This window comes from Actinia tenebrosa, unplaced genomic scaffold, assembly GCF_029948245.1.
Source record: "Actinia tenebrosa isolate PJP-AT-01 unplaced genomic scaffold, QUT_ActTen_1.0 PGA_scaffold0__85_contigs__length_37466705, whole genome shotgun sequence".
Lineage (NCBI taxonomy): Eukaryota > Metazoa > Cnidaria > Anthozoa > Actiniaria > Actiniidae > Actinia > Actinia tenebrosa.
The window spans coordinates 26,580,045-26,607,331 of record NW_028292569.1 but is presented as its reverse complement, the minus strand read 5'-3'; the positions used below and the strand labels follow the sequence as shown (position 1 = coordinate 26,607,331).

Genomic DNA, 27,287 nt, shown 5'->3' with positions numbered 1-27,287 from the left:
GCACAAAGTTTCAGCTAAAAACTTCAAAGTTTGACAGGGCCCTTTAAGAAAGATGCTTGCTAGCCCTACAGTAAGAGCAAAACGATTCATAATCAACAATGAATATTCCCAAGACTTCATTTTATTGAACAGGACATTTTCTTATTGAACATTTATAACATGCTTATGTACTGTTATGGGTTAAGTTTACAAAGCTAGGTTAAAGAACATTCAATCTAAATATGAGACTTACTGACAAAATTGGCCAAAGAAGTTCTTATATACAAAACTTTTGATTTGATTTTAAGTTGAGTGCAGAAATTGACTATCGGGTGACAGAGGCCCTCATGACGGGGTCTATATTATTTCGACTAATATACATCGGAAAATTCATGAACTCAAGGCTTGACAGGTAAAAGGTTTCGGAGTGGAGGGAGGGAATGGTAACTTAAAAGCAGTGCATCTTGTATAAACCTCTATAGGGCATGAAGGTTTGGTAACAGTAATGGTGGTGTCTACTTGGATGTCATCATTTTGACAAACTCTGGAAAAAAGAAAAAGGTGAAGATAGAAATTAGTAAAAATCATAGGATACTTTACCAAGTAATAGTTCACATAGCTGGCCAATTTGAAAGTTTGTATTACTTTGGCTGCCATACACTTCATTGGCTCGCATATGATATAGTTGGTGTGCTGCCTATTGGCTTTTAGGGCTGGTTCAACATAAGCATAAGAAACAGTACTATTGTAATTCTTATGCTTATGCATATGTACGCCCGGTTCCCACTTTGGATTTCACAAGCCTGAGCATAAGCATAAGAAAATGGAAAGTTTCCATTCCTTATGCTTATGCTTATGTTATGTTAAAGTGTGAACCAGCCCTTACAGACTTAATAAAGATGATCATATAATAATTTGTAAAGTTTAATTAAGTCACCTTCATAATTAACTTGTCCATCACCATCAATGTCAGCTTCTCGGATCATCTCATCGACTTCCTCATCAGTGAGCTTCTCTCCAAGATTGGTCATGACGTGTCGGAGTTCAGCAGCGCTGATAAAACCATTGCCATCCTTATCGAATACACGGAAGGCTTCACGGATTTCCTCTTCACTGTCTGTGTCCTTCATTTTTCTGGCCATCATGGTAAGGAATTCAGGGAAATCAATTGTGCCGTTACCTGGAGGAAAATAGAATACAATATCTTAGACTGGCAGGTATCAAATCTATTGCACAATCATTACTTTAAAGCAAGGCTTTTGTCTGGTATTTGCTAGAGTACAGGGCACGAAATTAACACTCACTCCAAAACTCCAAATCAAAATGCAGTAAAAATATTTAACAGGCTAAGTTTAGCTAGTATGACCAGAGTCCAGAAATTGAAGGACTGAAAAGTATAGAACCATATCATTGAGTAGCTGTTTCTAATGACAAATGTTATTTTTTATCTGCTAAAATTCACTTCTCAAAACTCTTCAGTGCAATAATTACTTATCACTACTGACTAATCACTACTTACCATCTGCATCAACTTCATTGATCATGTCCTGTAGTTCAGCTTCAGTAGGGTTCTGTCCAAGAGACCTCATAACTGTGCCCAACTCTTTGGTGGTAATGGTACCATCACCATCCTTGTCGAATAGGGAGAAAGCCTCCTTGAATTCTACAAGAAAGAAGAGAGCAGAATGGATTTAAGAAATGAATTCAACTTTTTAGACTAACTGAGTACCTATTTCATTAATTCACTTTTCATCACCATCAGTATTGCAATTCTCCGTTCGACAGGGCCCATATTATGGCTCAAAAATCAAAATAACTCATAAGTACAGTATCCTACAATATGTACATGTATGAGAACTTACCAGCAATTTGTTCTTCGGTCAGTTGATCTGCCTAAAAAAAACATGTACTTCATGAGTAATGGCTTACATAATTATTATACTGCAGTGTCAAGGTTTAAATGACTTTTAATGGTTTATTTACAGAGCACCTTGCACTATACGATTCTCTTATGCCTAAAATGAAACCTATTTCAAACATCATATTAAGGCTGCGTTCATAATGTATGGCAGAGGGGGGGGAGCAGGTGAAATTGAGGGGGGATCCAGAAAATTTTGGTAGGAAAAAGGGGGATAGGCAAATTTTTATCAGAAAAATGGGGCACTGCACAATTTTTGGAAGAAGTTACAAGCCTTGCTTAGGGAGGATCATATTTTTTTGCATGACTTTAAGTGGGTGTTAATAATTATTATTCTGGACATTTCAATTGTTCACCTGCTTCCCCCTTCTGCCATACATTATGAACACAGCCTAATGTGCCAAAAAGAATAGTCTGGGTCCAATACGATGCCAGTTCAATATTGTATGATCAAAATGTCAAACTAAATTATCATTTTTCTCTTGTGCTTTATCATTTTTACCAGCAATGCAGGCAAATATGTTATCAGTATTTGATTTAAATACTGTATATACAGCCTATAAAAGCCCTTTCCCTTGGGAGCTCTTAGTGGTAAGGGTTTTTATCCAATTTAGATACCCAGTGATAAAAAGTGTATTAAAAGTAGCCAGGTAAAGATAAGGGCTGGCAGTTACACATAATGGTGGTATATCACCAAAAATTTAGGAATATTAAACAGTTTAAATTCAAGCTTTTGTATTACAACTTTCTTCAACTTCATAAAACATTTTTATTAAGTCTTTCAAAATTATCTCAAAAACCTCATTTAGCTGCACTGACTCTGAGCTCCAAATTCTCTTTAGACTACATCACGTTAATTTTTATTTTCGTACTGCTTTAATTTTTTTTCCCCCTGATGTGAGGCAACTACTCCAAAACTTGAACCCTTTTATTAACAGGTGTATACAGGCAAGCAAATTTAAAACAAGGGTTATACTGTATAGATAGTGTAATGAAGCTTAATTTTAAGCTTTGGCATAAAATCATGGTCAAATTGTAGCTGATTTATTATTGATGATTTCTCTCAACGCTAAATATCCCTATCTTTGAATGGCTTGAAACCACATTTACATAAAATATGAGATCAGTATTTGTTTAGACTGGTTATGATAAACTGCATTTATTCAATTTTGAAATGCCACCACTTGCAGTGTTTGGTAAGGTCCTTAAGAAAAATGTTCAAAATATTCTAAGTGACAAATCATAACTTTAATTCATTACAAAGGAAACATCATGAATAATCAACAAAGCCATGACAAATAATTTGAGTTTTAAGACAATCAATAATTCACGAGCATTTTGAGAATAATCCTTCATGAAGAACATGGAGCCCTTTTAAATATATCTTGGATTGGAGGCTAACAGGAAAAACATAGAAATGGCACAGATTTTATTTAGAAAAGTAGGATTTATTTTGCAGTTTTTGTCCGCCATGCACCAGGGTAACTTTGAAAGGGGTCTACAGATTCTTTCCTTAATTTTTCTTTCTTCATATTCTTATGTATTGTAAATACAAAAGCTTGACTAACACCCTTCAATTCAAGCACCAATGAATACAGAAGAACTTCTAAGAACCTTGGAAGTCCATTCATTTATATATCAGGATAATTACTATACAGTAAAAACTATGGTAGCAGCTAGAATATTATTACCTAAATAATGATTAAAAAGAGAGAAAACAAAACAAAAATATATATATTCAGATCACATGCAATCTTCCACTTCAATGACCACAAAATATTTTAAATTTTATATAATTTAGATATTGATAACAACTCATAAAAACATACATTATCAAAAACTTAATATATATAAACAACTTTGTTTTGCCTGGATAAAGGTTATCATAAGTTAAAAATAGAATCAAAGTTTTGGAGGGAGGGGATAAGTTCGAATTATTTTGTACAAAAAACTTTTTCAAGCTCAAAAATTTTATAAAACATTCACAGAGAATTTTGAACATTATTATTAGCGAGTTTTTATTTGACTTCTTCAATTTCGTAATATCCAATGATCATTCAAACTATGAATATTAATTTGACAAATATGAAAATATCTGTCAAGTTATATCTCATAAAGAAAACTCTTTCTCATTTAAAAAATAGGCAAAAAACAAACACTATGTGAAGATATGACCCTCAAATCTATGAGATCGACAATTTTTTGGTGTCGAAAATTCAAAAAAAAATTGCATTTTAACCTCGGGATATGAGCTCCAAGCTAAAATTAATGCAGAGTTTAATCTACATATTCCCTCCCAAAATACACCACAATCGTCAGAATAAAAGGAAACTTGAAAAACGTCCGGTGGAGGAGAGATAACCTTGTATTATTTTTTTTCCTTGATTATAAAAACGATTGTTTAAACGTCGTATTTTCTAATACATACTTTTGACAATACGGAATTGGTTTTTCAAATGTTCAAGTTATTTTGAACTATTTCGAAGACGCGAAAAGTTTCTTTACCGACTTAGTTATTGAAGTACACTCAAAGATTAACTGTGGGGAAAATACGAGGATCATTAAAGTTGAATTTCTAGTAATTTCGATAAAAATTGGAGCTCGTTTTTGCAATTTGTACAACGAACAACGAAGTTTAAGCGTTCTACATTCGCTGAACAAATCGTGTAAAGTTTTCGCCTTTTAGCCTGATTTTAACTTTGATTTGCTTGTGATTCATAAGAAATGTGTAGCTTAATGTCATGAGAGAAGGAATTTAATACTTACCATTTCGAAAAAGTATTTTTTCTTGGGATAACTTTAGGCTAAAATATGTTCTGATCGAGTTGAACAGAATATTCGAATGTGAGTAATGTGCGGTGCCTTGCTACATTCGACTCTCCTATTGGCTGAATCCCAACAATAACCACCCCTTATATGGAAAACAGAAAGTATAAACTGCGTCAACCTGCGGCAAAAATAAGTGTTATTTCCAATTCAAAATTCAAAGTTTATCACTTATTTAAACGGGAAAACAACACCGCTCATGCGAGTTCAAGCTTTAATAGCATGACTTTGGGGTGATCAGATATGATGGGGTTTGGTAAGGATTTTCTTGGAGTCCCGTGAGACGCAGAATTGTCTGCATCATTTCGCCCCAGCTGTTCACTCTTCGTTGTCGGCCTCGTTGCCCCGGGAACGATCCTCCGTTTTTATGTAAATGTAATTGGATGAGGAAACTGCGGCAAACTATTAATATTAATGAAAAACTGCGTCAAGACGTCATGATTATATGCGACAAAATTTGACGCAGTTTATTTATAAAGATGATATTCTCTTTGATTGGACTTTAAAAAATTCCGCAAGTTTCATAATAAGAGATTTTAAACATTTTAAATTTTCTTTTACGCACAAAAATCTTGTGTTTTAGAGAACTAGTTTATTTATTTATTTATAAGTCGTATTCTGATTGGTCAAAATAGGATTATTTAAATTATTCTGCGTCAAAAAATTTCAGATGCGGCAAACTGCGTCAAAATGTATGCAAATTAGCTGCAGCAAAATTTGGGACTTTTTTCACTGCGGCAAAAACGTCATAAAACTGCGTCAACCCGTAACCCGAAGCAAAATCCCGTGAAATACTCGAAATCTTTCTCAATGATTTGTGGCGTAAAATAATATTTTTGTGTAAAATACTTTTCAAAACCGTACTTAGTGAATTCTGAGTTCTATCGCTGGCTTAAAAATAGAGTATTTTTCTTATTTCATATCAATAATCTGGAGGCACGTTTTGGAATCTTGCTTTAGTGACAAAGGGATCCCAAGCTTCATAGATTTCTTAGAACATAAGAGACGGCATGTGAAAGAAAAATTAAAAATTCACATTTTTCATCCTTTAAAAAAAACGAAAATCAAGAAAATATCACAAACGATCTTTAGGGGGATTGGTAAGTACCTTTCGTCACTTGACAGTACCATTTTGTCACAGTCACGTGCATAATTACGTGGTGTGACGGGTGAAGAACTGTAAAAGTGGAATACTTTTTGGTACACTCTATACAGTATTGGCTGTGTGGAAAAATAAATGCAAATCTAGTGGACGTTTGCTCACCATACTTCCGATCCTGCGCCTCCTAAGAGATAAGTGGCTCAATTATTTCAGCACTCTCGCATCCCTACCCACCCAACCCGTCAGTGGCGAACTAAGTAAAGGCTAAGCTGATGAAGTAAGCAGGGACGGATCCAGGATTTTGTTCAGGGAGGGGTGCTTCACGCGAAGTTAACCAGGGAGGGGTGCGACCTCTTAGAATCAAAGGAGAAAAAGCATTATTTTGTATAGGTTATCTTCGAAGTAGAGGCACAAAGTCGAACCAGAATCCGCCCCTGGTCAGTCACAACTCCAATCAATTTTGATCATTAATTCAACCTCGATATTTGTACAAAATGCATATTTTAAATCACCAACATAAAATCTCATAATTTTTATTAAAAAATTCAACTTTTTATTTTAATTTATTATGAATTACTATGTATTATTATAAATCATTTTTAGCGAAATGTACAAGCTTTTTACAGGTTCAAATTCAAGAGAAAATTAATTTTTATCACTCTTTTTGACGGTGATATCGGGGTCGATATAAGCACCACGGTGATATCAACGTCACACAACATTACATTATTCACCATTATTGTCACGCAATTGACTGAAACGTGTTATACATTCTAGGCAACACAGGAAGCCCAAATCCAGCATTTCTAGCTTTCATTTGTTTAATCTTGCTACTTCGATGTCATCATGATCACAAACTCTGCAACATTCATTAAAAATATCAGGATAAGTATAAGAGATTAATTTCGCTGTAATATAATTTTCATCATCTTTTTGGCATTTGAAACCGCCATAACAACTAGAAAGACAGGAAGATCAATCATACAGATCCCACAAGGAACGCCTGGCTACGTAGGCTGACTCGGATTTCCAGCGGCCGGGGTTTAGTGTGCCCGTGTACTCTCCCCATAACGCGGACACACGAAAACCGTGTCGTATAGCTACTTCCTGTCAAGGAAATACGGAGCATGGGTGGGGACGGGACGGGAACCGGACGGAAAGTGGTCCAAGTGCCAGGCTACTCCCCAACCTACCGTCATAATCCACTTGTCCATCCCCATTAGTATCAGCCTCTTTGATCATTTCCTCCACTTCCTCATCTGTGAGTTTCTCTCCGAGACTTGTCATGACGTGTCGGAGTTCAGCGGCACTTATGAAGCCGTTGCCATCTTTATCGAATACTCGGAAGGCTTCTCTAATCTCTTCTTCGCTATCTGTTTCTCTGATTTTTCTGGCCATCATCGTCAAAAACTCAGGGAAGTCGATCAACCCATTTCCTGTTATTATAAAAAAATTGATAATCTTTCTGTCAGATAAGGACCAGCGTGGCCGGGCATTAACATGTGAAGTACGAGAGGTTAACTGGATTATGACAAGGTTTGACGATACGGCAGCCAACTTGCAAAACTAACAAAGATGACGAAAAACCTAGAGTTTCGTGTGTCTGTCTTTATTTTATAATTAAAGGTGATCGATCTTTTGTTGTATTCTCATGCGCGTGAGCTGTCATCAACGTCACTGTAACAAAGCTTAAACTTTGCCCCCTTGGGACGCCCCATAATGCTTTGCGATTTAGGATGGCCGCCGTATCGTCGAAGTGGTCCATTGGTGCAATGTAGCGTCTAAGGAGACCTTATCTATGTCATATTGTGCAACACAAAAACACTAACCAGGCGTCCCTGTTCTTGAACCCCGCCGAATGTTTAGAATTACTGTAATTTGCAAGTGTTCTTTGATTTCCCGTTATCCCGCTTATAAGCTACGGGCACACAGTGTAACATATGCGTGCCATGTTGTAGACAATGTTGCTGAAGTTAGAATCGTTAATTTTCTACTTCAGCAACATATTGCGTGCAACAAATAATTGCGTCTTGTAACATGGCTCGCAACAAATTGATTGCCTGTAACATTGCGCGCAATGTTGCACCGGTGAGTGTCCGTAGCTTTTGCAACTGACTTTGTGGGTTTAGGGTCGTCACGAATGTTTTTCATGCATGGATAAGCATGACAGCCGGTTGTGTGATGTCTCTATAAGATGAAAGAAATTGTCGTTGTAGGAAGTTACCGTTGCGTAGGCTACAGAGGAAGTTGTGTATAAATCACCCACTCGCGATCGGTCGTCCGATTTCCGCTATTCCCCAATCTTCTTACGCCGACTCGAAATCAATATGTCACAATATGCACACAACCTCCTCCCCACCCCCCCCCCCCCCTCCCTTAAAAAATATTTATGATTACCGTCTATGTCAACTTCATTGATCATATCCTTGAGTTCGGACAATGTTGGGTTTTGTCCAAGAGACCTCATAACTGTGCCCAACTCCTGTGTAGTAATTGTGCCATCACCATCCTTGTCGAACAGGGAGAAAGCCTCCTTGAATTCTAAAAAGACAATTACATTATCAAGTTTTGAATATGATATAAAGTCGAATGTATCCATCAATGTACTTTACTGAAAAATTGCCTTTTATTAGTCGATAAATTATTATGAACTAGCCATTTATATATGGTGGATTAGCAGCCAACATTGGCCTGCGCAAAGACTGTTTAACTAATACAACTCATATAGCTGTGACCAGTACTCCAGTAGTTTATACAATTGTCATCATTTTATAACTCATCAATAAATTCCAAGAAAGAAGAGCTTACCTGCAATTTGTTCTTCTGTGAGGTCAGATGTCTAAAAATAGGGTCAACAAATTATTTGTTATGAGAATGAAAGTAGTGCAGTGAGTTTTCGACCAAAATAATAGATAGGAACTGAAGACACGTTCTGAAACTACATGATCACCCGCAGGTGCGCGCAAGTCGTCATCCCAAGTAAGCCTTTTCGGACAATTTTAATGGGTTCTCCAAAACCAATCTTCAAAGTCACAAATCTTCAAAGTTTTTTAAGCTGACTCAATTACTTTTACTATGGTTACCATCAGTATACAAGTACTCATAGGTGTTATATTATCACTGATTTTCACTTGCAACTGAAATATGAATAATTTGACATAGCGTTCTCCAAAACCACTCTTAGAAGTCACAAATCTTCAAAGTTTTTTAAGCTGACTGAATTACTTTTATATGGTTACCATCAGTATACAAGTACTCATAGGTGTTATATTATTACTGATTTTCACTTGCAACTGAATTATGAATAATTTGACATAGCGCCAAATGACTTTCAATCTAAGATTTGATCATCACTCGCCGGCGCCAAACTAGTATTTTAAACTATATATCATTTTGCTTGTATAACCATCATAAATAAAGAACATTTTATAATAAAAGACATTAAACTTACCCCGAATGTCATGATTAATCTTTATCAAAACGTTTTCAACCTAGCGGTCGTCAGGAGTTTTCTCAGTGTTAGTTAAGTTCAACGAGAGGAAAGCTCTAAAATTAAGTGTCGGTGTCCGTGGCATCAAATACGGTCAAATAACTTGAATTATGCTCATTCGGCATCGAGTCCCTTTAATTGGCCGACGAGAGACGAGTTTTAGGCCAAAGGGCTACGAAGCTTCCGTTTTGTGGTATATTGAGTGATTCATGAGTAGGACATTGTTTTATCATTTGTTTCTCTAGAATCCTGATCCAGTATAAAATGAACGCCATCAAAAACAGGAAATTGGATAAAGATGTTAATATACCCCTACAAAAAGTGTCTGTGTTACTGTTCCTTTAAACCCTATCAGTTTCGTTAAAAAAGGGGAAATTTCCTCGACTTAAGCAGATAAAACGTAACTATGAACAACATGGGTACATACTCTGTCACTACTTCTGCCGCCCACTTGAGTCTGTCCCGCCCAAACCACAACCAACATACCTATCTACAAGAAGTCTTTTAAAGGAAGTGTCTTTGCTCCTATAGCGAACATAGACAAATATAGCTTTGACCTCTGTAGGCGTTTGTCCAAGCGGTAAATGGGGATTCTAATTTTTCATGTACTAGCCGCAGTCAGGTCTGGGTAAATCATGCCAAACCTCAATCCTAAAGGAATTTTATTCTGTTTACAATAGTGAATGGTCTTGTAGTCTTCTTGATTTCATGTCGCTAAATATAAAGAAAGGGCATTTCATCAGGGACATGTGTAATTCGCAGACCGGATATTAGAAGTATTGTCGTTAAAAGACTATTAATAAGCTCTTTGATACGTATAATTGCTAACTCGTTAAAGATTTTCTTAAAACAATCTTCAGAGATTGTACTTTTTTCAACATAAAACTATTTGTGCCTGTCGTGGAAGATATTATTTAGTTATCCTTTCAAACTCTGATGTCATCTCTTTATTATTTTCGTTATATACTAAAAGTGCTCCAGACGGGCGATATGAAAATTTATCTGGATGCAATTCAATACAATTTGGTCTTCATATTTCCAAAAGAATGACACATGGTCTGGAATAGTCACGGAAAGACACATTCTTGTGACCTTTACTGTAACTCAGTATATCAGTGATACTTGAATTTTTCAGTTTTCTCACGCGAAAGTTGTGTTCGTGAATCATGATCAATTCAAGCATCACTAAATCTTAATCATATTTCATCTCCATTATGTAGAGCAGCTTTGACTTTTATTATACGTTCTTAAAACTTTTTTTTTAAATTTATATATTCACCAATATTGGATAGCATAGTGGAATAACGTGAAATTTAAAAGTATGTTAAAATTTGTACTTGTATTATGATATACAAGAAAGAAATTGAAAAATACATATTAATAAATATACATGTACTTTTTTTCTGAAAAAGGACTGATGCATATAGGTTTTGTTGCTCGTAGCATGTTCATGTTGCACGTCACGTTGTAGCATGTTCATGTTGCACGTCACTTGTGGCATGTGGCATGTTGCACGTTGCACGTTGCATGTTGCATGTTGCATGTTGCATGTTGCATGTTGCATGTTGCATGTTGCATGTTGCATGTTGCATGTTGCATGTTGCATGTTGCATGTTGCATGCTGCATGTTGCATGTTGCACGTCACGTTGCATGTTGTATGTTGCATGTCGCATGTTGCTTACCAATTGCAAGTTTGAATTGTACTATATTCGACATATATGTAAATAATGTCAGCACAGAAGAAAATATGCAGAAAAAACCTAAGCAGACAAAGTTGAGAAAATTCGTTCCATATCGTCGTGACTTCGCTGTTTGCATTCACATCTCCAATAACAGACATAATGCATCCTCGGGCTTGGTATGCAACGATCAACGCTGGACATTAATTCAACAAAAACTCACCAACCTCTCAAAAAGCTGTATGCATGAAATACACGAAAACTGAAATCTGGCCAAGTTTAATGTTTTAATACATTTTTGAACTGTCCTCATTTGCCCATTAATGATAGTGGAAAATGACTGCCTGCAAGCGTAGCTGATACGGAATGGGACGCACTATATCTGTCCAACGCCATAGATATTACAGCCAATAAAAATACAGGAAAGCCGTTGCGCATTTCGGTGATAATTTACTGTTTCTTCCCATCAGGCATTTCAGCCTAGGTTTTTTTCCAATAAAGTGGGACAAATAGATAAAATAGTTGTACATTCTTGTTCGTAGCACAAAATGGAAATTCACTTTCCTGAAGGTTCGAGTGTATACTAGAAAATACAAGTGCGTCTTGGGATATTCCATGGTATGTAACCCAAATTGAATTATTGCAACATTGGATAAGTATGATATAGCTATCGCAGCAAACCATAAAGTATAATTAATGTAGCTCAGGTTCACCATTCACTCGCTAAATCTCCTTTTTTTCTCCCTATAGCTATCATGGAATAATGGTTGGGCATGTTTTAAGCCAATTTATCTGTTTAATTTGCTTTATTTTTAGCTACACCTCTATACATTATTTCTTCTTAAGTTGATCAGAATTTCATTTGAAGTTGCTAAGTCATTTGGCAGCCATCATTCTAACGAATTCTGTCGACAAAAAGAAGAAGAAATCATCAATGTATTTTAATCAATGTATCACACCTTTCTGTATTAGTTTGGGTTCAATATTGCATCATATTGCATCACTTTTTCCCTTTTTCGGCCACGCGTCATTCTCTTAATAATAACGTTCTTGGTCTGCGGAGCCATGTGTATTCTCATGCGCGCAATTCGGGTAAATAAAGAAATAGTGTTCTAAAGGATGCATGACACATGGTCTGGAACTAATGGAAAGCATTACACCCAAGGTAAAGAGGTGGACTCTATAGACGTTTTCCCATTTCAGACTACGTGTCATTCCCTAGAGTATGATTCTTTTTTTCACGGTTGCACATGAGAAATACGACTCAAACAGAGAATGACACAGGGTCTGAATTATGGAAATGGATAAACGTAACACATTACGCCCATACGTCACTCTAAACCCGGAGAGTCAAGTTCCTTTTACTGCGCATGCTCGATAACCTTGGCATTCAGGAATTGTAGTTCCCGAGTTCCAGAGTTCATAAGGAAGGCAGAATCTATTACATTAGGCAAATGCTATTTTTGGTGGGGGAGGGGGAATTCTGAAGACATGCAATGAGAAGCCATTTCAATGCAACGGCATGTGGTACCCTCTAGCTGAAGTCAGTATACATACCGTATGTTTCCCGCACTCATACGAAAACCGCTCTAATCAAGCACATGCAGATATAGTGCTAGGCTCAGATTTCAGCCGTTGGGGTTTCGTGCGCCCGCGATACTCTCCCCCGTAAATTCAGAAAATCATGTAAAAGCTAATCTATTTCAATGGCACGCACACGAATCACTGGCTATAATACTATACCATCATAATTAACTTGTCCATCTCCGTCAATATCAGCTTCCGTGATCATTTCTTCGACTTCCTCATCAGTGAGCTTCTCTCCAAGATTAGTCATGACGTGTCGGAGTTCAGCAGCACTGATAAAACCATTGCCATCTTTATCGAATACACGGAAGGCCTCACGGATTTCTTCCTCTGTATCTGTCTCGCGCATCTTTTTGGCCATCATTGATAGGAATTCCGGGAAGTCTATCGTTCCGTTACCTAAGAATTTAAAAATGAAATAAAATAAAATCGGATGTTCACTAGCCGGATATCTTGCGATGTCTGCAGCGAGTGTTAGTAAATGTCAATGATTGTTTTTTGCTTCCGCTGGAAGTAATTTTTTCTCTCAATAAGACGGCGGTTTTCTAAACAGTTTGCAAGATTTTTTTCAAAATGATTTCTTTGGATGTCTGTTGGCATGCTTCCCGTTGTCAAGTTAGTGTGTGTAAAGATGCTTTCGATGGGAGTCAATTACATTCAACGCCATTAATTCTTCGATTGCACGTTACGTCATCGCGGCCTCTCGGGGGAGCCGGCGTTGATGCCATAGTAACAAAAAATTTTTTTTAAACATGTTCATGAAAAAATATGCGGTTTTTTTCAGGGGAATGTCACGTGGTCTGAAATGGGAAATTTGCATAGGAAGGTAGATAGGTCTATTCAGCAAAATACAATGTCAATAAGAGAGTTCTTTATGTTTGTGAAACATCGACACACTATTCTCTGCCTTATACCCGGGGGTCTGGGGTGGGGTTTCAATTGACTAATGCAATGAAGATAAGTTAAGGATACTACTTACCATCTGCGTCAACTTCATTGATCATGTCCTGTAGTTCAGCTTCAGTAGGGTTTTGTCCAAGAGACCTCATAACTGTGCCCAACTCTTTGGTGGTAATGGTGCCATCACCATCCTTGTCGAATAGGGAGAAAGCCTCCTTGAATTCTACACACACAAAAAAGAGAGCAGAATTAACTAATGAATATGATAATTATATCACCTCTAGGGTGTGGTGGCTTCAGCATGGTATAACTGCATCACTGTAATAGAGAGTTTTAGATTGACTTTTTTTTCTCCCCGCAAACGGCAAACATGACCACGTTTTCATAGTTTTCCTTTATTTTACTTTACCTTCTACAAACCTTCTCACCAAGCGCAAATACTCTTTTGTTTTTCTATTACTTGGACTTTTTTTGCGATTCTTTTTCAATAATTTAAAAGAATTTTTTACTGGTCAACTGACGTTTCACGTTTGCCGTGAACGTAAATCTAAAACTCTCTTATATTAAAATTATTTAGTGTAAGCCAGTGTAAGCAGAATTTTATTTTAGTACCCGACTTATTGATAATTAAGCGGTAACAAAACTACTTGCATTTTCAGTGTAAAAGATATATTTTTGAATAGCCGAAAATTACCCAGGATAAAAAACGAGGAAGGCGCATAGCATCACCGTGCCGCCATATATGACATAAAGCAATGCTTTATGAACCGAGGTAGGCCACGTATGTTCGACATATTAAACATAGTTTTTTTCCTACAAATAAATTTATTTGGAGATCCACGTTTTTGTATCATACATGAAGTACCATACGTCGACTTTACAGCCTCGAAGTTAAACCTGAATTTTATTATACCGAACATGGCCTATTTTTGCGTGTGGAATTTCTTACCTCGCGTGTCCGAAAAATTACAAATGCAAATTCCCAGAAATAATTAATCGTGCAACGGATACCTCGAATAGTTTTTAAAAGATGAGTGCAAATTCATCTTATTTTTACTTTATTTTTTTCCAAAATTCATGCCATCAGCATGACACAAAATATGCACATAAACAGAAAAATGGTCTACTTAATTTTTATTTGAGTTTTGGTACGACGTCGATCACGTGTCCAGAAAATAATAAAGAAGACAACGGAAATTTCATTAAAAAATCAGTAATCAAGGCTTTTAAAAAAATCTTTTTACCGGTATACTGCACATAAATGAAATCAATTTAGCTTCCTAATTTGTTCGTGGGTTTTAGTGTGACGTCACGTTTCCGGAAACTGACCACGCAAATTTCACTTTAAAAAATTCATTAATCAAGGCGTATCTTCAAGCAAGGTAGATCATAAAGAAAAATCCCTACTACTTATCGAACGCATCATGTTCTGTTGAATTCACTTTCACAGAATGGCCCTGCGGTAAAATCACAAGCTGTCAGTCGAGCTGTTGTTAAGTGGCCGAGGGAAAATACGTAGTTCACTGATATCTTCAGCAGTGAATTTTTCCACGATAAGTGCATTATCTAACAGATGTTTTTGAGGAATCAAAATCAATTTATAAATTTGCCATTAACGAAAAGTGCACTCAACGACGTCTATAAAATCAATTTAATCTTGTGAAAAAAGTTTGTTATTCATGAGGGGTCGTTTTCTGCGTAATTGTTTTGTTAGTTCATTTTCTTGATACTTTGATATTTGTCAAGTTAACGCATGAAAGTGTCGATATAATCAGGCCCTGCATTTGTATTATCAAGATTATTGGGTGACTATTCGCTTCCACCAAGAGTATCACGTGGTGATATGAACCGGCGGGTGAAAAATCTCGCGAGTATATCGTTTAAAATGTAATATGTATTCAGCCTTTTTTGGGATTTATTTTTACTATAACGTTTTGTTTTGTTTGTTGTTTATTTTTGTTGTTGTTGTTGTTGTTGTTGATGTCAGTGTGTGTGTGAGTGTGTGTGTGTGTGTGTGTGTGTGTGTGTGTGTGTGTGTGTGTGTGCGCGCGCGTGTGTGTGTGCGCGGTGCATGTGTGTATCTTACGTCGTATTTCTCAGTTTTTTGTACTCTATTGCAACATGGCATAAATCAAATGAGCTAAATTCGTATTTACTTTGACATGATTGTAATATGTCAATCATAACGAATCACATTAATTCACATCTCCCTTTAAAAAATAAAAATATAAAAGAAAGAGATCATTCTGACTTCTGAAAAAAGTAAAGGAAATTATTAATAATTTATACTAGAAAATTGATTTAATTATTTTATTTTATTTTTTATTTTATTAAAATAATGATTGAATATGTGCTATTTAATAAAGTTTCGCTGGTCGTAGGTACACAAATTTAAAATTTCTCGCATTAATCGTGTTTGAAATTGGAGAAAATTTAAGAAATCCCAACCCACCCTCAAATACTCACGTGACAATTAATGGTCCTTTTTCATACGGCAGCCGTGTTGGAAGTCTGCGTGCATCCGAACACAAGCAGCCAATGAGAGGGCGCGCAAGAATGCGAGTAGGGATTAACCAATCACAATTTAGTAATCTGAGTACGTTGCTGGGGGTCTAGAACAAGAAATCTGCTGCTGATTCGCAGATGAACCTAACCAACAGTTTGTGTTTGTGTGCACGTAGGCTACTATGTTGGTATAACAACAATATGTTCCACCACACGCGCGTGGCATGGCCTCGCATTTAAGTGTGATAAAGGCCCATAAGTTAGTGACTTTAATATATTGGGCCGGATAGATGGTAGATTAGCAGCCGTACAATGATGTATATATAATTCTAATACATGACGCATTATTACAATATCAGCTATACTCACCAGCTATTTGATCCTCTGACAGAAGCTCAGACTTATGGATTCATTGTGAATATGACGGAAAAAAATTCAAAAATTAGAACATTTGAATAGACCTAGGCTCTTTACCTTCGGCGTCATGTTTTCCCATTTCTAGATGTGCCCAAGTGTCATTCCCTAGAGTATCATTTCTTTGTTTAACGGTTGCACATATAGACTCCTTTGCAGCCGTTCTTAGGGTCGTCACGCAACGTTTCCCTCCCCACAAAAACGTTGCGTGACGACCCTAAGAACGGCTGCAAAGGAGGCTATTGCACATAAGAAGACACATGAATATGGATACCACTTAAACAAATAATCTTATTTTCAAGATCTAGTAAATGACATGGTCTGAAATGGGAAAACGTTACGCCCAAGGTGACTGAAGTTAAGGACCGAACTGAATATGAATTTATATGTTCGACCTCTTCTAACATAAAAATCCCAAGAAATAAATAAGTTGAGTAATTAACATTGTGCATGAAAATCATTCTAAAATCATTTTTGATCAAAGTGACAATTATGAGTTGTTTTTTTTTGGGGGGGGGGGGGGGGGGGGAGGTTGAAGGGCATCAACAAGAAACACTAATTCTCCCCAACATGCGAAAGGGATAATTATTTTGATTTTCAAGAGTCAGGGGGGTCCCTTCGGTCATTTATTGCACCCCCCGCCCCCCCCCCCCCCCCCTCCCTCCATCAGGAAGTTTTAAGAAGTCAGATATGACGGGATCGGAAATATTTAGGTGCATTTTCCGCCCAGTGAACCTGCTAGTGGTCTTATTTGGCTACTTCATAATTATTCATGAAGGAGAACAGCCGGCCCAAAGTATATATTGTATAAGGTCGGTATCATAAAGAAGGGTTTTCATCGATCAGCTGTTTACTGATAACACCGCATCGGCCTAGTATATAAGGAAGATAGATATGTGATAAACTACATAGATGCATTTGGGATATTAAGATAGCTAGCCCAGCTAGGCAGAAACTAAATAAAATACTATCAGTCATCTTTCCGTACGAAATTAAATCGCTACCCAAGTATCGAAAAGAAAAAGAAAAGAAGTTAGCTAACTGAGTCCTTCCTAAACATTATTTTTCTTATTTTTCTTTTCTTTTTTTTTTTTTTTTTTCACAAAAACGACTTTAATTCAGTAGTATGTTTGTCCAATGGTTTCAACATTGCCACTGAAATGGCTTTTCAGATTCATATTAATGTGTGATTAAATATATAACTTGTTCTATCGATCTGAAGGTTGAAAAAAAAAAAAAAAAAAAAAAAAAAAAAAAAGAGAGAAAGAAAGAAAGAAAGAAAGAAAGAAAAGAAAAAAAAAAAAAAGAGGTCCATATATCGACATTTTGAGGCTTACAGTTTTTCTGTTGAAAAATAAGGCTTTTTTAACCGTAAATTTTTTACTGCTTTAGATCTATATTGTTTTTTAGGTCCGACTCGTTGGACACAACCTTGTATACTATTTCAAATGGTACTTAAAAAGCTTTATAACGCGGGTTGACAAAACGACCATTTTCGCGGTAGAACATTATGACGTAATCCTGAAAAATGAGCGGTGATCAAAAAAACTTTTCATCGCTACTTAGAGATACTAGATACGATTAATATATGCCTTATCCAAATAATAGATTAGAATAATTGCTGCTTTGACAATAATGGTATTTTATGGGATTTTAAAAAATATTTGGCGCTTTTAGCCTATAAATTACGGTGTCAGAATTGAATCAATCATAGTGTCTTCGATTCTCTTTCCAATCGAATTTGAATTTGTAATTTTTAGTCTACTATTTCTTCAAACTGAGCTTTCATGATAAAAAGCAATTGTTTTGATAAACATAAATGAAATAATGCGAGTACAATAAAGTTCACTCATTGATTCTCCCTCTCTTTCTCCTCTGCTCTCCCTTCCCATCTCCCTTTCTGTCTGTCTCTCTTTTTCTCTACCACACGAAGGAAGAAAAACGTTCGATAACAAAATTCGTCATCTAACAATTTCCCTCTTATGCATCCTTCTTTACATTGCGCTCCGCCACAAATTTCCGCTCCTTGCAAGCTGAAGTGTTTACTTAGGAACATAGTGTTGATAAAGTGTTGTGTTTACCAAACGAACGACTTACCATTTTACGAAAGAACTTCAATTTAACTTCAACAGCTTCAAAGCCACGGAATAATACGAGCAACCAAGCACCAAAACAATCGATCGTTGAGTAGAGAGTGTCTGCTGCTCACTGCCTCACTGACAAGCGTTCGGATCTACCGCTTCCTATAATTGTAAGACGTAGCTTTTAAAGTATTACTCAGAGATATAACAATACAGTACTGGATATATCAAAGGAAGAAATGATGTATGATGCGTTCTAAGACTGAATCAATATCACGTGATCAAAGCGGTACCCCCTACCCCCAGAAGAAAGTTATCAAAGCCACAATGACATGTTTTTCTAACAATGAATGAGATATCTTGAAATTAGTGAAACACTGCAAAATAATTCCCGTGGTTGAAAAGAGCGTGTTAATATCAGTAAAATGGGGAATGTTTGAAAGAAATAACTTCAAAACTCGCGAAGATATGGTTTTTGAAAAGTACGAATTTTAAATTTCTTACAAAATTTCCATTTTTGAAAATTCATATCTTCGCTATTTTTGAACTTTCTTCCTCCAAGCTTCACTGTTATACAAATTTAAACGTGCTCTTTCCTTCCAGCTATGATAATTATTCTTCTGTCCTGTGACTCGGTTTTGTTATAAAACTCATTTGCAAAATGAGTACTAATTATTTAAAAAAAAGAAACTGTAACTATAATATTAAAACAACAACTTCATAAAAATAATTTTCAAGATGCTTTCAAGGGAATACGATTTCATCCCTTAAAATCAGTAGGATTATTTTACTTGCTGCGGGCATTAAATCGCGGTGGGAAATTTCAGAGCTGTGCCACGGTTAATTACCGAAATAGCGATCCATTTTACGATCAATTTGTCTTCTTGTTAATGGCTCGCAAAAAATCCGTGCCAATAAAAATTGCTTTCTGTAAAAAAAAAAAAAAAAAAAAAAAATCTCACGAATCTTTATTAGGAAGAGGCGATGGAAGTGGCTTTTGCCTACGTCAGTATTTCGGGAATGGTCCGTATTTTTTTAAAATACGGACTCGCTCTGGCCGCTCGAAGCGTCGTTAATGCCACACAAAGTAAATATGAAACCATGAAAAAGGCTTTCCAGTGATAAATGAGGAATATATATTGTATTTTTACTACCAATTCAAGCTTAATACAACTGAATGGAATTTAATCTGTTTAGTATTTTACTTTGGATCGATATCCGTATCACAGCTATCCTTAACTCATAAGAAAAAATAAAGTGCAAATGAACCCTTCGACAATACGTTCAGGACTGGTTCTGGATAAAGTATTTTACCAATCAACTGCATAGTTGATTGGTAAAATATTTCTTAATTTGAGTGATGCGTCTCTAAGTTTAAAAAAAAAACACTCAAATACCTCAACTGACGTCAAATTTATTAGCATATTGGAAGTATAAACCTTCATAACTTAGAGACGTATCACTCAAATCAAGAAATATTTCACCATTCAACTATTTACTTCATGTAGCATCAGTACTGAAAGTATTGTCGAAGGGTTCATGTGCACTTTAAGAGTAACTAGTATTTAATTCGGCTGAAACATTAACGAAATAATCGTTAAGGTTGTAATAAACAGATCTCAAACAGGTTCTGATTAACGTTTTCTCTTAGTATTCCGATAAGAAGTATTATATTTTTATGAAGCTTTAAAAGAGTGAGCGCGGGGCCACGGTGACATCGCTTACTTAACGCTAAACACTGATCTCAGTATTTTGTGATCAAAATATCGATCCGCTAGTTTCATACTCAGTATTGAAGAAAAGAGACGAAAAAATGTATTCTCGTTACAAGTACAGTTTAATACAAGGACCTTTTTTAGTAATGCTTTATCCGAATATCAGGGTCTGTGGGAGGGGGTAGAAGGAAGGGGAGTCCCTCTACCACCCCCCCCCCCCCCCACCTTCCCCTGGGGATCAGTTTACTAACTACCTTATTTTTATATGCTAAGTGTGTATGCTACCTTATTTTTGTTCAAGACAAAGGAGTTGCCCATGAATCGAGGGAAAAATTCCTTTCATGAGAAAATGGTCTAATGTTTTCGGGGTTTATGGCTTCAATCAATCACAAAAGGACTCTGCACTTGATTGTTGCAAAACCTTGATGTTTAATGTTTTATACATATTAAGTACATAAACCGATGTTTTAACTGTCAATTCTTTAAATAAATGACTAAGACAACAGGCTAACTACCCTGCGAGCAGAGATTCCCTTTTCTATAGAAAAGGGAATCTCTCCTCGCAGGGTACATGCTTACAAGATATATGTACATCATGATAGGGGTAACACCCACTAAACAAGAATTGAAATTAGGGTGTGGTCAATATATATATATATATGAGTGGATGATGACATCATCACCATGCTCTATTACTTGAGAGAGCACTGTTTTCCAACCAATCAGAGAATCTGTAGCATACAGGCTCCTACGAAGGCAACTCTAGCTGGTATTCTTTGGCACTGCTTATTCCATAAGCTTAATCCATCTCAAAAGAACTCAAAAGAATCGCCAAAATCAGAGTTTCCTGCTGAGGAGGCTATGTAGTGAGTTTATGCTATACAATTATGTTTAAACAATGTTTAAGATGAATTAGGAAACTATTATAATAAACTATACTTTGAAACAAGTTTATTCAAAAAACTCTCATCAGTGATTTTTACTGCAGTTTTTCATTTTCTGCAAACTCAGACATTCCAATGGCTGGTTGTGAAATTTGTTCATTTGGGAAATGAATGTACAAATCGGAATTGAATGGGATGTACAAATTGAAATGAAAACGTTTCTCTCAAATGAAATGCAACAAATAGCCCTAACACAAAAGATTGTCAATGAGTCAATCCGCCATCACTACTTTGTTCAGTTTAGAAGAAATACATTTGTATGATATTGATTTGGCACTAATATTATCTTCGTACTTGCGAACCAAAGACCTTGCCTCCCACTCTGTGCCTAGAAAGAGAATTTCAAGAACTATATTAAAATGATAGGACTTGATTGTAAAATCACTTCTAGGCAACAAATAGATAGATAGATTGATTGATTGAAGACTTTATTTAATGAGGGTGACACGTGCCAGTAATTTTGTTAACTGATTAACTTGTGGCCCTCGAGTTTTTTTAGCACGGGCACTGAAGATGGTCGTCACCAGGGTCTTCAGTGGATCTTTTACGTCCGCCTATACAGAGTTATATAGCGAAGACAGACGGGGCCTACGGTTTTAAGTCCTCGTCCGAGAAGACTTGAAGGTCTAACAATTGCAATTATAATTACAAAGGCAGCACCTTCTCCTCAGTTATTTTAAGACCTTGAGTGTTGGTCCAGCCGAGGCTTGAACCTTGACTTTCCGCACAACAGACCGACGCTCTTACCGAGCTAACCGGGTGGCGGTAAGATGCAGTAAGCATTATTTTGAAGTTGTCACCACAGGGAGCCCAATTTATATAGTTTCCTTACAGTTTCAGAAAGTGTATTTCTACATATAGACTACATTGGACACTAACTTAGGAAATCTAAATAGGAACAAAAGGGTGAGCAAAAAGATATTGTACTAATATTTTTGCTTGCCAAGAAAATGTTTTTATCCATTCGTTTGTATAATTTACACTATCATGGCCTCAATTACAAAAATAATCTGTGTCACTTTAATTCCTCTCTCTTTCCCCCTCTTAAATGATATAGTAGAACTTCACCATCCACTGTAATTCCAATTGGAATTTAGAAGTTGATTTTTGCGGAGGGAGGAAAGCTGGAGAGCCTGGAAAAACCTCGAAGCACAGGAGAGAACGAACAAACAACTTAACTCACATACAACACTGAGCTCGTCGGGACTCGAACTTGGGCTGCATTGGTGCTTTGAGGCAAGTGAATCTCATTGCTATGCCACCCATGCTTCCCATATTATTATGAAGATAATCACACCATGATTCATACCCCTTTTGTTTTCCAGAAGAAGCTGATTTCTGCTGGTATTGTTGACTTTGGTATGCTCCAACACCCATATCTCCCTCCTCCTCCATTTCTCCAGTTTGGGATGTTGCTTTTATAGCTTTCTTAAGGCTTTCTACCTAAAAAGAACAGGAAATACACAGGTTACAGTGCATTAACAAAAATGTAACAAAAATAACTCATGATACATGAGCTGGGCACAACATTATGGCTGGTCAGACGCTGGTTACAATGGCCATCCATGTAGTTTTAGCTCTGTCATAACTCGTTTCTGGTTTGAGAATCATTCTTTTATGACAAACTTGTTAAAATATTTAAACATGAAAGAATCAAGTTCCAAAAGCGGCATCACATGGTCTGAAATGTCCACAGCAAACAACAAAGCTAAAAAGGTCTATTATCAGCTGAATATTTAGATCCTATACACAAGTCTTTATTGATCAATTACAGTATCATTTAAAGGTGGCTTCATATAGTTTTGGGCTTTAGAGTAATAGAACTAGAAATTATGATATAGCAAATACAGATCTATATCTTGATATCTGATACGCTAACCATATTAAAGACTATGAGTTTAGGAATCATTTAGTTTTTCTTTTAATAACGCATGCAACCAACTTTTCATCAAAATAAACATTTTTCAAGTTCTGGTACTGCACATGTAGCACACAACCTGGCGCCCGTGCGCGTACAAAGGCTACTCACCTCTGTTTCCACAGATTTCTTGATCTGTACCTTTTTCTCTCTGTAAAGATTAGCTCTATGAATTTGTTTATCAATACTACTGAGAACAGAATCACAGCTATCACACCTGCAAGGCAATCAGAATTATAATATAGACTTTAAGGTTTGCAAAATCTGTGACAGTTGTCCAGGCAACAGCACGGACTACTATTTTGCTGATTTTTGCTTAAACCTATGCATAAAAAATACTGACCCACCCCCTATTTGCACCAGCCCCCCCCCCCCCCCCCCTCGATAAATAATGACCAGTCCCATAATGGAAGAATTAACCATGACTGTCAAATCCATTATTTATTTCTATTTCTTATTTCTTACAGTAAATCTATTTGCACAAAGACTACTTTCTTTCCTGGCTGTATCATTTGTTATCACAAAAGAACAGGCTGGTTTTACAGTATGATAACAAAACATATGACTGGGGTGCATGGCTCTGTTCAGCAAGTGCTTGCAGAAGAAAGGACCCTCTGGGAACTTATGGTACACACAGCCAAGCTCATCTTACAGTACTTACCATTCCTGTAGAATATCTGCTATTTTGCTAACCGTTTCTGGTTTAATATCCCTTCCTAGAGCATACTCTACTTCAACTTGTTTGTTTTTCTGGTCTAACTTGCCATGGATAATATCAGCATATATTGCCTCAATTATTAGGTCCTGATTAAAGAAAAACAACAACAAATTGAAGCAATAGTTGGGATACCTGTGGTAATTTATACCCACTTATACCAAGTTGGGATCCCTGTGGCAAGGGATATGGTACATAGAAAAATCTCGGTGAAAAAACCTGTTCGAAGTCTATATATAATTTAATATTAGCCAATAACCTGGCTACAAAATGAGCCATTGGTTGTGGGTAAAACAATAGACACTCTTCTGAGGTTGGAGTTGATAAAATACAGTAATGATAAAAGGGTAAAGTTTACACTGTGAAAAGATGAAAAAATTTGCTGACATTTCAGACTCTAGTCCTTTGTCGGAGTTAAAAACTTACTGACGTTTCGGACACTACTCCGACGAAGGACTAGCATCTGAAACATTCCAGTAAGATGCAATTTTACCAGCAGCCATGTTTGTTTTCTCGGTTGGATAATTTGACTATTCATTCATATGGCTTACCTCTAACTCTCTTAAATTAGATATATCCAACTCTTCTAAAAGTAACTGATAAGGAATAAACTGGAAAAGAAATCCATCAACATCTATTAAGATATAATAAAATATCATAATTTGATCCCAATCATAATTTGATCCCAACAGAATGCAATCAAGACAAGGTGGCCATCATTGTTGGTTGATGCCACAAATCTAAGAGATTTTTAACATCTTTTGTTAATCTTTTGTTGTAGTTTCAGAAATTATCCATACCCACCCCACAGAAGAATTTGGAATTTCCGAAGAGTAGGGGGGTCAGAGAAAGAACAAAAATTACAGTGTTTGTATGGAAGAAAATTGGGATTTCTGGGGGATAGGGGGTGTCTTTAAAAAATTCCTCAGTGGTGGGGGGAGGGGAGGGGGTATGAATAATTTTTGGAACTGCACAATACAATAATAATAATGAAAACTTATATAGCACCCATATCTATTATGGCCCATACAGTAGGTGCACTACAATGATTGTGAAATAACTTGGGGGGGGGGGGGGGGGGGGGTGGAGTAAAAAATCTAAGAGGATACTGTAATATTAAATCTAAGCAGAATCTACATGTTTAAGTATAATTGATAATCATAGTAATCAGTAATATATAACAAATATCTGGTAAAGAATCTAGGAAATCAATAAGTTGGTGACTAAAAAAACCAGAATAATAAACCAATCAGAGCTTGTCATTGTGAATGATGATGTCTCTCTAATAATATGAAATTAATATTTATTAATATTTTGTTAATAAAAATTATTACCTTAGATTTTGCTGATAAAGAAACAATTGTCAAATGTCTAAGCTTCTTTTGTTGTATGGGAGACAGTTCAGGTAAAGTAGAAATATTGGCTGAAAACAAAAAACAAAACATGTTTACAAGCTAAGATTATGAACTAAAAAAGTAAAAAAAGTGTGTCCTTTCGTTACAGTCCAAGATCATCAAATTTGCCAGGGGCTTTCTTACAGTAATAATGATGATTCACCACAAGAGAATAAATTGGACAAAGGATGAATTAGAAGGCACATTGATAACTTTTACCAAAATAAAAAACACACAAAACTCTCTATACATTCTCCACCATCTTTGTTTTGCCCCTGGAAAGATGGTCACCATATCATCAAAGTAGTCTATAAGAGAACTCTTCAGTAATTAGATTACCTTTGTAATCACTGTAAGTACCAAATGCAAATATGTTGAGTAATTGCCAGTAAGGAGCATCTTCTGTTTTTGATAACTGAAAGATAATTAAAAAAAAGCAAAAACCATCATCTATGGAATGCTGATTGTTGGCTCTTTTCCTTGTTTTCAGGATTTTCCCAAATACTTTGCTTGTAACAAATACATGTAGTTCACCAAGAACAGATAAACACCACAAGCGGGACTTATGTTTTGCTAGCCCCTGTGTCTGCAGCACATTACATCTTGTACAAATTTTGACACTTTTAACAGTTTGACAGACATGTTAACACCACGAATGGGACTTATGTTTTGCTAGCCCCTGTGTCTGTGGCACATTACCTCTTGTACAAATTTTGACAATTTTAACAGTTTGACAGACACGTAAACACCACAAATGGGACTTATAGTGTATGCTATCCCCTGTGTCTGGCATGGCACATTATCTCTTATGTACGCTAGACATCTCTAGATAAAAGTTCGACACACACATGAACACCACAAATGGAACTTATGTATGTTAACTGCAGTTTCTGCGGCATATCTATTTATCTCTGGTACATATTTAGACATCTGTAGATAACAGTTCACCAGATACATGAACACCACAAAAGGAACTTACTAGTATTGTAATGCTAACCTCATTGTCTGCAGCACATTATCTCTGGTGCATATTTTAATATCTCTAGACAACAGTTCACCAGATACATGAACACCACAAATGGCAACTTATGTATGCTAATCTCAGCGTCTGCAGCACATTGTCTCTGGTACATATTTTAACATCTCAAGATAACAGTTCACCAGACACATGAACACCACAAATGGAACTTATGTATGCTAATCTCAGCGTCTGCAGCACATTGTCTCTGGTACATATTTTAATAGCTTTAGATAACAGTTCACCAGATACATGAACACCACAAATGCAACTTATGTATGTTAATCTAAGTGTCTGTGGCACATTGTCTCTGGTACATATTTTAATAGCTTTAGATAACAGTTCACCAGACACATGACACCACGAATGGGACTTATGCATGCTAACCCCTATGTCTGCGGCACCTTACCTCTTGCACATTAGACATCTCTAATAGTTCACCAAACACATGAACACCAGGTGCTTCAATGACTTGATTGATGAGAGCTGTCAGACCTGCTCCTCTTGCGCTTTTGGCAAGAAGGACGAATTGTTCCAGCTGATGGCTGTGATGAGCATTGCTATGCCCTTTCGATTCTTTCTCTGACATCTCTATTAAATAATGATAACAATATTATAATGATTTATTACTTATACGGCAATAATTCGCATGTGAATGCGATCAAATGCGCGAACAATAATTATTAAACAATATCCAATACAACTAAGATTAAAAGAATCTAATATAACTTTAAAATTATAAAACACACTTGAAGAAAAATGTTCAAGACTCAAACTAACAGAATGACAGAAGGAAAAGTTAAAACTTGATAAATTTTAGAGGCTAATTTCGAGCAGTTGAAACGTTAAATCATAAAGAAAACCACAACGCTTTTAACATTACATGATGTAAGGACATTATTATGTGGGTAATCTGTATTCTAAGGGTATATTTTAAGAAAAAAAATGTGATTTCTTACCTCAATATTCACGATTTTCCACTTTTGGTTGTTGGAAAGATAGACATTAGTGACCAGGCCACTTTATTTGGATGGTCCTTTATGTTACACAGCATCTCTGCGATAATGGACCTAATGTGGTTAATATGTTTTATAAGATAAT

The 27,287-nt window shown here is 36.2% G+C and overlaps 4 protein-coding genes across 4 annotated transcripts; all 4 read right to left on the bottom strand.

Annotated features, from left to right (window-relative positions):
* Positions 1-103: 103 nt before the first annotated feature.
* Positions 104-4,810, bottom strand: LOC116309061 (calmodulin). Its single transcript, XM_089038168.1, has 5 exons — positions 4,664-4,810; positions 1,842-1,872; positions 1,499-1,642; positions 917-1,159; positions 104-523 (listed from the first exon to the last, which is right to left on the bottom strand). The coding sequence occupies exons 1-5, from the start codon at positions 4,664-4,666 to the stop codon at positions 495-497; spliced, it is 450 nt and encodes a 149-aa protein (XP_088894294.1). The 5' UTR covers positions 4,667-4,810; the 3' UTR covers positions 104-494.
* A 1,532-nt stretch (positions 4,811-6,342) lies between these two features.
* On the bottom strand, positions 6,343-9,488 carry LOC148913966 (neo-calmodulin). The gene is made up of 5 exons (XM_089038145.1): positions 9,277-9,488; positions 8,634-8,664; positions 8,223-8,366; positions 7,019-7,261; positions 6,343-6,684 (listed from the first exon to the last, which is right to left on the bottom strand). Exons 1-5 carry the CDS (start codon positions 9,286-9,288, stop codon positions 6,656-6,658), a joined length of 459 nt encoding a protein of 152 aa, XP_088894271.1. The 5' UTR covers positions 9,289-9,488; the 3' UTR covers positions 6,343-6,655.
* Positions 9,489-11,258: 1,770 nt separating this feature from the next.
* On the bottom strand, positions 11,259-18,712 carry LOC148913965 (calmodulin-like). Its single transcript, XM_089038152.1, has 5 exons — positions 18,499-18,712; positions 16,357-16,387; positions 13,562-13,705; positions 12,739-12,981; positions 11,259-11,900 (listed from the first exon to the last, which is right to left on the bottom strand). Exons 1-5 carry the CDS (start codon positions 18,499-18,501, stop codon positions 11,872-11,874), a joined length of 450 nt encoding a protein of 149 aa, XP_088894278.1. The 5' UTR covers positions 18,502-18,712; the 3' UTR covers positions 11,259-11,871.
* A 1,894-nt stretch (positions 18,713-20,606) lies between these two features.
* Positions 20,607-27,223, bottom strand: LOC116309064 (COP9 signalosome complex subunit 7b). The gene is made up of 9 exons (XM_089038132.1): positions 27,146-27,223; positions 26,596-26,777; positions 25,508-25,583; positions 25,109-25,197; positions 24,326-24,385; positions 23,721-23,863; positions 23,171-23,276; positions 22,451-22,584; positions 20,607-21,469 (listed from the first exon to the last, which is right to left on the bottom strand). The coding sequence occupies exons 2-9, from the start codon at positions 26,773-26,775 to the stop codon at positions 21,424-21,426; spliced, it is 834 nt and encodes a 277-aa protein (XP_088894258.1). The 5' UTR covers positions 26,776-26,777; positions 27,146-27,223; the 3' UTR covers positions 20,607-21,423.
* Between the last annotated feature and the right edge of the window lie 64 nt (positions 27,224-27,287).